General features: G+C 39.1%; 2 protein-coding genes across 2 annotated transcripts in view; both read left to right on the top strand.

The window, feature by feature from the left end:
• Positions 1 to 5,143: 5,143 nt before the first annotated feature.
• On the top strand, positions 5,144 to 7,268 carry LOC137192474 (C-X-C chemokine receptor type 4-like). Its single transcript, XM_067603206.1, has 2 exons — positions 5,144 to 5,255; positions 5,607 to 7,268. The coding sequence occupies exons 1-2, from the start codon at positions 5,235 to 5,237 to the stop codon at positions 6,732 to 6,734; spliced, it is 1,149 nt and encodes a 382-aa protein (XP_067459307.1). The 5' UTR covers positions 5,144 to 5,234; the 3' UTR covers positions 6,735 to 7,268.
• A 5,510-nt stretch (positions 7,269 to 12,778) lies between these two features.
• The window catches only part of dars1 (aspartyl-tRNA synthetase 1), a 31,867-nt gene continuing 31,085 nt past the window's right edge, over positions 12,779 to 13,560 (top strand). The window contains exon 1 of the mRNA XM_067603208.1: positions 12,779 to 12,937. Within this exon, the coding sequence (XP_067459309.1) occupies positions 12,915 to 12,937 (23 nt within the window). The 5' untranslated portion in view covers positions 12,779 to 12,914. The remainder of the gene's footprint in view (positions 12,938 to 13,560) is intronic.

Below are 13,560 nucleotides of genomic sequence, written 5' to 3' on the forward strand. Positions count from 1 at the left end.
CAACATTGTCAGACTGGTAGCTAAGAAATTAGCTTGTTAGCATTCCAGTAAGAAAAAAATGAAAATAAGTTGAGAGCAAGACATTTGTGTTTGAGTTGCTATTGCTATCCTGCTGTGACCCTAAAATAACTTTACCACATTCAGTAAGACAGAATTATGAATATATTTCAAACGGACAAATTGATCCTCATAAACATATAGGCTCCGCTAAAGTAGATACCATAAACTCTATTATGTTGTTCGATTGAGTCTGGGAGTCATTCTGTAGCGCACAAAAAGATTGAAAAGACTTTGTTCGGAAAACAAAGGCAGGTTATGACTCTTTTCAGACAAGTTAAAACTGAAATTCCCTCCAGGGAAGTAAACCAGTGCATCCTTCCAAATTGTTAACACTATGGAGACACAAATTTGTCATGCAAAGAAACAGGATACTGAAAGTACTAATTAATGTAATTTAAGTTGAGCATACTGGCTGAGTTTCTGCACCGCCTTTCCATTTCATGCTGAATTCACTGGGGCATTGTGACCTTGACTGAGGTCAAGGAAAGAGTTTTAAAAGGGCCAACAACACATGCAGCCTCACAGCAAAGTAGGAAGTTTAAGTGGGTGCCGTCCAAAGATAAGGAGCAAAGCTTTGTCTTTAAAGTGGCTCTATTGTTCAAAATTCAAGCTCTTTCTTCAAGCACAAATATTTAAGCAAGCAAGCAAACCGGATGCTTTTACAAATATTTTTTCTATGTGGAAATATAATCACTGATATTCATCAGTGCCAACTTTATGAAAAAAAAAAAAAAAAGATTTCCACATGGCACTGACAGCTTACACATGCCACTCCAGTCAAGCAAAGACTGTTTGTGAGATTATGGTCACTTCTCCACAATATCTGCATTCATGTGATAAGTCGTGGGTCTGAGTATCATTTTTTCTGGTGTCATGTTTTACTCACTGAGGCTTGATGCATCTGGTCTTGACAGAAAACCAAACCCAAACAAGGGCTCAGAGAGCATGAAGGATGAAGTCTGTTCTTCCCTGAGCAGACTTCACACATCGACCACAGAGAGATGGAAAAACAAAGGCACCCTGATAGAGCCTCGACTGATAGATAGATAGAGAAGTTATGCATTCCAGGGTGAATAATGAACATAACTCTACGCACAAACATGCAGGAACATTCAGATCATCTTAAGTAATTTAAAAACAACAAAATACACACTCCAGACCCCCGACTAACATCACAGACGCCACACTGATTGAGAGAACAGAAATACACAATATGCCACAAAACTGACTTAATACTTAATACAGATTTGCTATGTGATTCTGACAATGTGGATAATAGTGTGACAGTAACAACATGAAATGGAACAAATAAGTATATGAAGTTTTTGCTACACTAAATAAAACTGGAGTCTAATATTACAACACAAAAAACAACCATCTTTTCTCTCTGTTCCCATCTCACGAATATGTGAGTCTGGCAAGCATGTATTGAGTTGAAATACACATAAACCACTTTTCAGTGCCCAGACAAGAGATTAAAGCTATTTGAGTTACCTAAAACCTTGTGTGCATTTATGGGGTGACACCCAAAGTCAGCTTCGACAACAAAGACTGGATGTTATTTTCTATGTGCTGCTTTAAAGAAAAAAAAAAAAGAAAAAAAAAAGTGAAGGTGATACTTGAGCAGCAGAGGTATCATTATGAGAAATTATCCCGTGCTGACTTGCTGAGGGGCTGGGATGAGTTGGAACTGGAGGGCTGGTGTTGACTGAACGGCGCTGCTCATTCTTCTCTTTATCTCACTGGCATTCTTCTGCCTCATTTCAATAGCCATTCTTCACTGAAGAGCCCCCTTCGCTGCCGTTCACACTTCTTGGGATTTGTATTCTAAGTAGCTCACAGATCTTTTGTATTCTGGGTCGATCGCAATCTGAATCCTCACACTGACAGTGGAGGCTGCAGATATACTGCTGGAGCTGCCAAAAAAAAGTCTTATGTATTATGAGGAGTGAAATCTCTTTCTGTTGAAATCCTGCAAAACAATAAGCTCCATGTACACACAAACTCCAGAAAGGATTATTGATTGCAGTGCACTGATTATACCTAATTTTATTGCTCAAAGCTGCGAGACAGAGCGCAAATGTTGCACTTCGCTTTTTTTTTTTTTTTGGAAATAGTCTTCTATTTCACCATTTTCTGAAAGGTGTGATTATGAAAGACTGAAAACACCACGTTTAAGCCTGTATAATATTTGTGTTAATTATCAATACGTCTCGTTTCAACATTTTCCTAAACTTCAAACATTCAGTGAGTTTTGAGTGATGCACCCACAGGATCTTCCATTAATGAATAATAAATTATAACATTGAATATATATTATTATATAATCTTTTTTTAAATACAAATAAATTCCTATGTTGAATTGAACTGAGTTGTGAATATGTCAAATATTTTGCTCTACTCATAAATGTAGCTGTTTCATGTGAGGACAGTAAAATGATCTAATGCAATTGGGCCTCACAATTCAAAACACATACAACTGATTTTAAAAACAGCCTTGGGAAATTTGAACTTAATTTCAAAATAACAACATATGAAGGCTTCAGAAGAAATACTTCTGAAAGCATCAACAAAAAAAAAAAACTTCAGAAAGTGAGTCAGTGGAATTTCTGTCTGTACTGGAAGTGATTCAGGGAATGTAAAAAAATGAAATAGTGTACGTTATTCAGGACACAGATGAAATCCAGGAGTTCTGCCTCCAGACTGATAACAGAGAAAATGTCTGCGTCTGAATGGTGTTGATAAGAGCAACATACCAATACAGTGGCCTTTCTCTGAGCTGCAGATTCCCTCTGTTCTTCTCCTCAGGAGTCCAGCTGCAGGCGGATCTGAGGACACCAAACACACCAGGATTAGACTACAACCACTTTGATAAGCCCCAACAAATGCGTATTACTTTTGTTTAAATCGTGTGCATGTCTGTGAGTCATTGTTAATTATCAGATGATTGTTATGTTATTTTGTTATTATATTAAAGTGATAATCACTGAGCTCCTGATTTATTTTTCATCTGCATTATTGCTAATCAGCACTCGTTACCATGGTGCTGTATCGCTGTGTTTTCAGCCTGTTGCTTCTCACGCTAACTGTCCTCATTCTGGGGAAACTGAAAATGATATGTACAGGGTTTCCCACACACCAGGGGAATTTAGCCTTACTAGACACCAGGTGTTTACAGCAGAAAATATAAAATCTTTCATGAAGTGGCAACAGATTGTATCACTTTTGTCAATACGGGGAGAAGAGCAAAACAGCTTTTTTCAGGTTTTTAAACTGACAAAAATATCATATCCATTTGAGCTATTCTGCAATGGAGATTGTACTTTGAGCAAACACAATTACAGTCAGTAATATTCAGGGCTGCACTGGTTTCCATCCCATCTTTTAATAATAGTTGGAGTTTTTATTATTCAGCCATGACTGCAATCTATTCCTGAGCTTCATCATTTTGATATAGCACCCTAGTCCCAAAGTTTCATTACAGCTTGCTGCTGATGTGTTGAAACTCAGCTGAACTGTTGTGAGTTTTGGGGGATTTTAGAGCACTAGAAGGTCATAAAGTGTATTGTGCCTTTAACAGAGTTGCTGAACCTTAACTAACCTCTGATATTGTAGGAATAGTCAATTGAGTGCTGATATGTGGAATATGAATGTAAGTTATCTCGCAGCATCATCTTCCTCTAAAATCATAATTGCGTAGTAATTTATTTTGTAGGAGTTACAGGTTTTTTTCTTTTTCCAGCAAAGCATCTCGCTCCTCAACACAAGGATTGGACATCAGTGGAATCAATGATGCTGTTCGACTCATTGAATCTATCACTGCTCTCATATATCAAAGACATCAAATAGTGCTTGCGTGCCTCATGGTGGATATTTAGTTTCAGAAAACCGTCAGATTGATCTGTGAAGAGGGCGGGGAGTTTCATGTGGCCCGGCCCTGTCATCACTAAGTCAACTGAAATCAGAGAGGGTTGGCCAAGCTGTGAGAGAATGAATGTTGAACACTTTGAGGCTCGAAGTTGTTTGATAGAAATCCCACATTATAGGGCGTGTGGTTCTTTTCAAATCCACTGGGGGTCATTTAGTACTTGGGAGTGCAGACATAACAGTACTTGAGAAGTGACAGGATGTGTATAAAGGTGAGGACAGATTCAGACCTCCACTGATGAAAACTGTCATCAGACGCTGTTATAAAGTGATTTGTAGAGAGAAATATGAGGCTGAGAGAAGACCCTCAACAGCCCATCTAAATGTCAAGCCTCTCTCTGTGCAGAATGAGGAGGGCAGAGCGAAATGTGAAGATGTTGAGCTGATGATATGTTACCAGACAAGCCTGTGTAATCCTAAAATTGCTCTAATTTTCCAATAACTTCCCTGCAGGGACTTTTGTGGAGACTTGATATAGTATCTATTACATTTTAGTGGCCTTACTGAACTTAATAGCATGCTTGCCTGCTGTGGTATCACCTATATTCCTGTCAGATCATTAACAATGACATTACCACACCAGTACCACACAACTTCTATCTCCAAATTAAATTCCTATATGTACTTTCTTGGTTGAATTTTTCTATTTTAAAATTTTATCTCTATTGATAAATCTGTAATAACAGTTCATGTAGCCTACCTGTCCTCTTCCCACAATGCAAAGTATTAGTATAGCTCGTATTTGTGAAGCTCTTTATTTATTTTCTATTGTATGAAGGAAAATACTTTGCATAAAGGAAGTCAGATTTGATACAAAGGAAGCTTTAAGAAATATTCCATTTAAACCTTTTGCCGTGAAATAATTTCTCACAGTAGCCAAATAATGATGACATACTCTTTCACACCAGACCCTCCTCTGCCATGTCCCCAGAGGCTTGTTTTAGCTTCGCAATGTTTTTTTTTTCCGTTTTGAAAGACAACATGATAACAGTAGTTTTTTTTTTTGTTGTTTTTTTTTTTTGGACATGTTTCACAAACTGATGTCCTCACCACAAGCTGAGCCGTTGGTTTTATAGTCAGCCGTTTTGGGACCGTACTCTCTGACAGTGCTCCTCCCTCAGGGGCGGGCGCAGGAAAGCGGCGCTAGGATATGTATGTCTGACTTCACTCACAACGGATCACCTTGCTTCAGATGCGAACACACGCGCACACAAGTGCCGAAGTTACATTATCAACGAGTGGCTAACATGGAGCCTGATATGGAAGGGGTAAGTTTCTTTTTTGTTATTTTTCTAACCTGATATGTGCTGGAGGTTGTTTTTATAAATGGCAATTAATATAGATAAATTGTATTTAATAATAACTTAGTCCCGAGTGTACATGTGTAAAGTGGCTATAAGTCAGGTTATAAATCACTTTTTTCTAATAAATATACACCCGTTATTAAAATCAGCAACTGTAAGTTAAGAATTCGAGGTCCATTTTTTAGGTCAAAGTTTAAGACACCTCTAACGTAAGAAACAGGTTATCAGACATTTTTACTTTGAGCTGTTTATGTGATGTAAACATCTACCCAGATCTAAATGTTTCTAACTTTTCAACAACTTTTTTTCTTACAGTTCGACTTTTCATATTACTTCTATGACAACAGTTCTGACAACTTGTCAGAGGGTTCTGGAGGCTTTAGCATGGACCTCCAGGAGCCATGTGGTAGCGCTTTCAGCAGCAGCTTCAACAAGATTTTCCTACCCACAGTTTTCGGAATAATATTCATTCTCGGGATCATTGGCAATGGATTAGTCGTTGTTGTCATGGGCTACCAGAAAAAGGTCAAAACGATGACGGACAAGTACCGGCTCCATCTCTCTGTGGCTGACCTCCTGTTTGTCCTCACGCTGCCCTTCTGGGCTGTGGATGCAGCCAGCAGCTGGTACTTTGGAAGTTTCCTCTGTGTGTCTGTGCACGTGATCTACACAGTCAACCTGTACAGCAGCGTGTTCATTCTGGCTTTCATCAGTCTAGACAGATACTTGGCCGTTGTGCGGGCCACCAACAGCCAAGCCACAAGAAAGCTGCTTGCGAGCAGAGTGATCTATGTGGCTGTGTGGCTCCCTGCAGTTGTGCTGACTGTACCTGACCTGGTGTTTGCCAGGACACAAAACATGGGGTCTTCAAACATCCCCTGGAACTTCAATGAAAGCATGAGCACCGGTGACTCCAGGATCATCTGCCAGCGCATCTATCCACAGAACGGCACTCTCATATGGACAGTTGTTTTCCGCTTCCAGCAAATCCTGGTGGGTTTCATACTGCCTGGTCTGGTCATCCTCATCTGCTACTGCATCATCATCGCCAAGCTGTCGCAAGGCGTCAAGGGCCAGACACTGAAGAGGAAAGCGCTGAAGACCACAGTTATCCTCATTGTGTGTTTTTTCTCTTGCTGGCTGCCCTACTGTGTGGGCATCTTTTTGGACACCCTCATGAGGCTGAACGTGGTCCCCCGCTCCTGTGAACTGGAACAAGCAGTGGATAAGTGGATTTCTGTCACTGAAGCCCTGGCCTTTTTTCACTGCTGCCTGAACCCCATTCTCTATGCTTTCCTGGGAGTTAAGTTCAAGAAGTCGGCCAAGAGCGCCCTGACTATGAGCAGCAGATCAAGTCAGAAGGTGAATCTCATGGCAAGAAAGCGAGGGCAAATTTCATCTGTGTCAACCGAGTCCGAGTCCTCAAGTGTTTTGACAAGTTAACATCAGTCAACGTCAGAGTCTGTGACTTTAAACTCTCAGGAGAGAAAAAAAAAACTAAGCTTTAATTCAAAGAACTTACTACATTTTGTACAGATGTAAAAAAGAAAAAAAAGTTTTTTATACATTTTGATTTGTTTGCATTGTTGCAATTGTGTGTCTTGTGATGGTTTTCACTGAAAGTTTTGTAATTTTTATGTTCCTCAAAGCAGATTGTAACCGTAGGCAGTGCCTCATTTCCATTCAGCTTTACAATCAAGAGTCATTTCATCTTTGCAAACTGTGATGCTGTAGTAAAGTTTAGGCATTGAATGCCTTGTCTGTTTTCAGGGATGCTAGCTGCTTTTGGAAACTGTACATAGTTTGTAGCATTTGTATGTTCGCACTTAAGTTGTGTGATTATCTGAAAGCTATTATTTATTGCTGTCATTCACACTGGAAGTTTTGTAAAAGAAAGAAACTGCATGCTGCTTTTTTTACCCTTTTAAATGTTTTTTTTATGTAAAAAAATAAAAAAAAATTGAATGCTTCTCATAATGATTGTGTGGTGTGCATTTTCACCCAAACCAGCTCTTCTTCCCCTCAGGGGTTGGGGGTTGGGGGATGAGGTGTGTGTGTGTGTGTGTGTGTGTGTGGGTTGAAGGGAGGGGTGTGGGGGTCCTAACCCTAACACAAATGTCTCCACCTGATCTGGCTGGAAAGCAGAAGGAGGACTTAGCGGGCCCTGTAATTGCAGGAACATCTGTGCACTTTTACATCTTAAGCAGCCACAACACAAAAGCTAAAATCTTCAGTTATAATTTGCACCCATATGGCTCCTTAACAAAGAAAATAGCATGTTAAGTTCTCCTTTGAAATTTTTTTTCTTTTTTCAGTTAACAAGATATACTGCCTTCATTATGTGTAGCCTGTAAACAAGTGTTATCCTCATTTGCTTCACAGAATGGGTCAATGGGTCATTTTAGCCATTCCCTGACTCACAAAACAATAAAAAATAGTAGTCAAAACACAGACTATATATTCTGAAGATGCAAATAGGCATCAACGCAATATATCATTAAATCAGCTGGAATTATATAGTGACAAGATAAAAATTACAAGTTTTGATCGTATACTTGTATCAGTCTTTCTGTGGGCTCTTTTATTGGCACATACTACAGATTTAATCTGGGTAGACTGGTGACAGAATAATATTCAAGTTGCAGACCAAAGGAAGTAAGCAACAATAGATGTCAAGGAGAATAGAGTCATCAAGTGGCCGCTGTGCAAAGCAGCATTCAGTCAAGACTCCAATGGAGATACATTTCCATTTCTTTACATGTAAAAAAGGTGTGAAGTACCTCCATCAAGGCACAGGGTCAATGGATATTTTGGAGCTCTAGTTTCTCACATTAAAACAAGATAAAACAAGGGGGGCTTTTCAGTTGGAAATGTTCCCAAATGATTCAGAATTTGCATGAGAGCCCAGCTGCCTCAACCCGTGCAAGAAGAGATCTGTGATTAACACTTCACTGTGTTCAGCTAAATCCTCCTCATCTGCTTCATTCACTGTCAGGACACCTTGATGTTCAATTGAGGGCATCAGGATCATATTAACCAACATACACAGAATTGTAATGGCGTGCTCATAGTAGGGTTACACAATAAACTGATGGTTCACAAGTATACAAAGAGACAAATGTGCTTTACAGTACAACAGTTGTCAAAGGTGGACAGATTGACAGGAGGACAAATGTCATTTCCATTGTCATTGTTGATTTGACCGATTATCGATATGTATTTCAGATCATTTAAACAAATACTTAACCATCATTGTCATAGAAAAAAACAGATATGGACAATGCTTTTATCCAAATTGCCCAAAGTGCTTACTTGAGTGCACACATCTTAAGTAGCGATGGCCCCCTTGGGAATTAACCTTTGGGTCCACAAAGGCACGCTTTCATTCATAATTAAAGCTTTTGTTCTGTCTGTGTGATGACAAAATATTCACTGCTCAATGACATGCATCTACAAATACACACATTGCATGCATCATCTGATATCTTGCAAAACATCAGTGTTACCTTCCTGCGCAATGTGGGAAAAATGCAACCTTTTCAACATTAGTAAAAACAAACTCGCGTGCATATGTTGCAGTATGTGTTTCATGTTTGCTTTACTGCTTTAAAGGCCAAAGCTTAAAGGACAGGAAATTGTTTCTACTGGTGATTCATTACCAGTGTGCATCCAAGAGCTGATTTTCAAACTGGAACTTGACACCATTGTCCAGTCTGTTTGGAGCCTCCTTTAAATTATGTGGTTGAGATACACTGATGAATTCTGAGTAGTGCCAGATGCATACCACATAACCGCAACGTACATGGTCACGGACCGTTGCATTGCCGCTGCATTTTTAGTCTCTCTCCATGTTTCCTGTCTCCCTGCACTTTCAACTGTCAAACAAAGACAAAAATGCCCCCCCCAAAATACTCTTTTTTTATAAGTGCAGAAATCATTGTAAAAGGCTATTGCAAACTCAGGATGGAAGGAACATACTGTAAATACCAAAGGTTCCTTTTGGGCAGCAGTGACCTGCTTTTCTAATGGGTGCATTGTTTTGGTTGGAAAGTGGCAGCAGGAAGACTGTTTCCTGCATCAGGAGCTCCTGTGGCCAACAGCCTGAGAAAAGCTTTGATGACCCCCCACTGTATTCAAACTACCATCACTCGCCATGCATGGTCATTCCTGCAAAGGTCACTTCATACCTGACTGCACTTAGTGCACTGGACTAAAGGTGTGAAAGTAATTTCCTGGATTATGTCACTTACATGTTCACCTGGATGCATAAGAAGACCACACATGGTGGTCACTTGTTAATAGTAGTGTTAATACCATGTGTTTGTGTGCATTTTTTGTTGGTGTTGCTACCATGTTGATTTAGTTACTTCAGTTTTTTAAAATGTAATTTTTCTTTATCTTGTACTATTCATGGTTTTTCAGTATTAAGGGACCATCAAATAAACACATTCTTGACCACAGAGTAACATATGTCCAAGCTGGTCTACAAAGTGGTATTAACAACACATACTTGGTATATTTATTTGTCTGAGTGGATAATTTGTGAAACTGACAATAGAGAGACTCACCACATGCAATGTCAACAAAATATATCCCTCTACACCACTATATGTTAGTCAGACAAATTTATCAACACCTATATATATATATATATATATATATATATATATATATATAATGTAAATGTTAATTTCATCCATCAATTTTGACATTTTTTATACCAATTCATTCAGACTCAGGTTGTCTGAGGGTCAGGGGTGAAAAAATATAAAGGGCACCTGATGCATTGAATGGGCCCCCATCAGAAGAGAACAACGATGAAGGGTTGGTAAAAAGGCTACATCCCCAGTTAAGATTGACATTTTACAGCGTGAGTCAGAATATAAGGACAACAACACTTCAGTATTAAAAAGGATCTACTTTTTAAACATTTATTTTGCAAACATCTCCGTAATAAAATACAGGGAATGGGTAACGTTTTAAATGTTTATTTCTCAAACACATCGGTAGTAGAACCATAGAACTATTAACATTTTGAGAATTAGCTGTTTTTTTCTTGTCATGGAAGCGAGAAGCAAGGTTTGTGGAATAAAAGGAGAATTCTTTATGCCATAAGTTTGAAAATGTTAATGACCTCATTATGGTCACTTGGGACGTCCCTCTCAATGGACAACAGCAGAAGATCTGACAGCCAGATTCTTCAAAGGCTGGAGAATCTGGAGAATGATTGGTCGACTGATGCAGTTGTCTCTGGCTATGTAGCATATATTTATAGGAGTTTTGTCAGCTTGTAAGCATAGCTTGTACATGGCTGGTAGGGAAAGCATAGAAAAAGTGGGACTCCTTAGGTTCAGTGACAATACTGTCATCTTCCATGTCATAAAAATTGGCAAACATCCTTGAAAGATTGAGCAGCTCTGACATTTATCATGCCTTTCCACTTCCTTGGCGTGGTAAGGCACTGACATACAGCACTAGAATTGCACTAGCCCTCTTGCCTTTGTCTATATGTTTTTACCCCTATCAAGGAAGTTGCTTGCATGCCTCTCCTTTTGTTTGTCTGTTAGCAGGGTTACGTAAAAGATTCCAGATTTCATAACAGTTTCATGACAGGATACATTTATTTTTAACTTTTTACCATGCCTAGGCAGAGGTTTAAGTCCTACTGTGCATCCCTCTAATCGTTAATGGCTAATGCAAACATACTTCATCTCTCTCATCTCCTCCCTTGCTGCCTCTAGCTGCATTTTGTAAATCCCTTTGTATTGTCTTCAATTTTCTGTCTCTTCTTGGCATTCTGTAATTGTAGGGTAACCCAATGCTAATCCTCCTCTCTACAAGTGCAAGTTAATCTAAGCTATAGGGTTGTAAACACATTTTGAATAAAGAATACTCTAATCATTTCCTTAAAGAAGACTACACCATAAGGGTGATTTCCAGTTTGTACCAAATATTTAGTATAGAGATGGCTAAGTATGTATCTAACTAAAACAATCTAAAAGGGTTGTGACTGAGCAAACTGTAGTAGTACTGTACCAAATCAACTAAATGGAATAACGTCAGCCACAACATCTACAACATGTTTTTAAGGGTACTTTATTTTCCACATGGTCAGCCTAAATTAAGGATTTGTTAATTCATATGATAACTGTCAGTTTACTCCATTGTATAGGGCACAGTATCTCATGTTCTTCGCTGGAAGGGCACTTTAACATGTTTTTTTCACATACAGTGAGATACATGTTTTTTCAATGAAAAAGGCACCCAATTTTCACTTTAGTATGTTAGACTTAGGGGAACCCTAAATTCCAACTTCCCCTTTCTTTGTTCACTAGAAGGGCACACATAGAGAACTTGTCGTGGGAAATCTTCAGATGGGTCAATAAATCTTCAGGTCACCCACAACTTAGCATTAAACTCAAGAGAAAGACTCAAAAAATACACTTGAAGCTGGTAGAGTTCAATGTGAATAGGTTTACTGAGCATTACAAAGCAAACTGAGGCCTTTATCCCAGGATAAAGAAAATCTAATGTAAAATCATATTATACACCTCTCATAACCTCCTCCTAATGTGGAGCTTATTTTCTAGACTCCGTCTCACCTATAACCATATTCAAAACTATTCTGCCATTATTGCAAAGTTCATTAGTAACCTTGATCCAAGTATGATTCATCTTAGGAACAATGGTGTTTCAGACTTCTCTTAAATTTATCAGTTACACCTGGCTTAGCCTTCAATCACCTCACACAGACAACCAAAATATTATATTACTTATATTATTAACTTCCCTGGGTACTGCCTCTCACTGACATAAATGTTGTCAGTGAGAGGCAGTGCACATTCACTGCCATATCCGTTTGCTCAAGGGAAAGCAGCCTCTACCACAAACCTCCAGCTCACCCCATTACAATGGCAACTCATATAGCACTGACTGCATTACATCCTCTTCATTTAAAGGGCACATCTTGTTTTCTCGTTTTTGGGGGAACCTTACAGGGCACTATCACATTTTCTTCCACTAAAAGGGAACCCATGAGGGTTTTTCTTCCAGATTCTCACAAAATAAAGGCAACCTATAGGGCATTTAATCCTGATTTAACCATAACTAGACAGTCATTACAGAACTCTGTAGGTTTTCTCCTTTGTGCAGGCATTAGAGGGCATTTTACCATACTTTGGGGGCACCTTAGAGGGTACTTTATCAAATGGATAGATAGATAGATAGATAGATAGATAGATAGATAGATAGATAGATAGATAGATAGACAGATAGATAGATATGACTTGGCCTCTTTGGAGCACTGAGCCTTGCTTCATGTTGTTGAGAAAATCAAAATCTTCCCAGATTCTTTAAAGTTGCCTGACAATGTCTGTCATTTTCCATTAGGTGTTCACATTATTTTGTCTAGACCACGTAGAAGCCGGACGAATAAGTCAGTGGGAACAACCTCCACTCACTCGTTTCCAGTCGGATCCCAAAACATCCGCGTATTTGGTGCCCCGTCCAAACAGGTCCTTCCTTCCTGTAGCCGTCCATGCTGTGAACAGCTGATGAGGTGCTACTCTCTGTCAAACAGCCGTGAAACATTTTCTCCTCATTCTCCAAGAAAAATAACTCGAAATGACTAAAGAGGAAGTCCAGGGGTAAGAAGGGCGTCAAAGTTATTAATGTCATATCTCAACAGCACTCACACACTGCCGTATGACAGCGCTAACAGTGCGGCTAGCAACCAGCTAACGTTAGCATTGCCTTAACATGCAGCAGATTGCGTCATCTGATGAGTTTAAGTAGAAGCATGTTAAAGTTTGCCAATGACAGGAAAATGCTTTAAAATACCAGAAATATGAAAACCAAACACAGGACGAGCCGTGGCGATGTTGGTTAATACCTATTTTGCTGTCTGGACATCACATTACATTGAAAATCTCTCATTTTATGATGGCTGTGTTTGATATATGAGTGTAATTACTGAAAAAAGGTGACAAGATCCTGTTTTAAGTCTTTTAGGTTTTCTGGTGAATTCGGCTTATTAAAGCTTGATTAATATGAAGGAAATGTCCACCTTTATACTTGCTTCACTTCACTCTTAGTGGCAGACTCAGAGGTGGAATATGAATTAAATGTTTCCAAATGTATTTTCAGTGATGCTGAATTGACTGAATCACTTTCTGATTCATATATATTCACATATATAACCTTTATTTAAACAGGTGGGGGGGGGGGGGGGGGGGCATTGAGAGCAAGCTGTCTTATACAAGGACACCCT

This window comes from Thunnus thynnus, chromosome 11 (assembly GCF_963924715.1).
Source record: "Thunnus thynnus chromosome 11, fThuThy2.1, whole genome shotgun sequence".
Taxonomy (NCBI): Eukaryota; Metazoa; Chordata; class Actinopteri; order Scombriformes; family Scombridae; genus Thunnus; species Thunnus thynnus.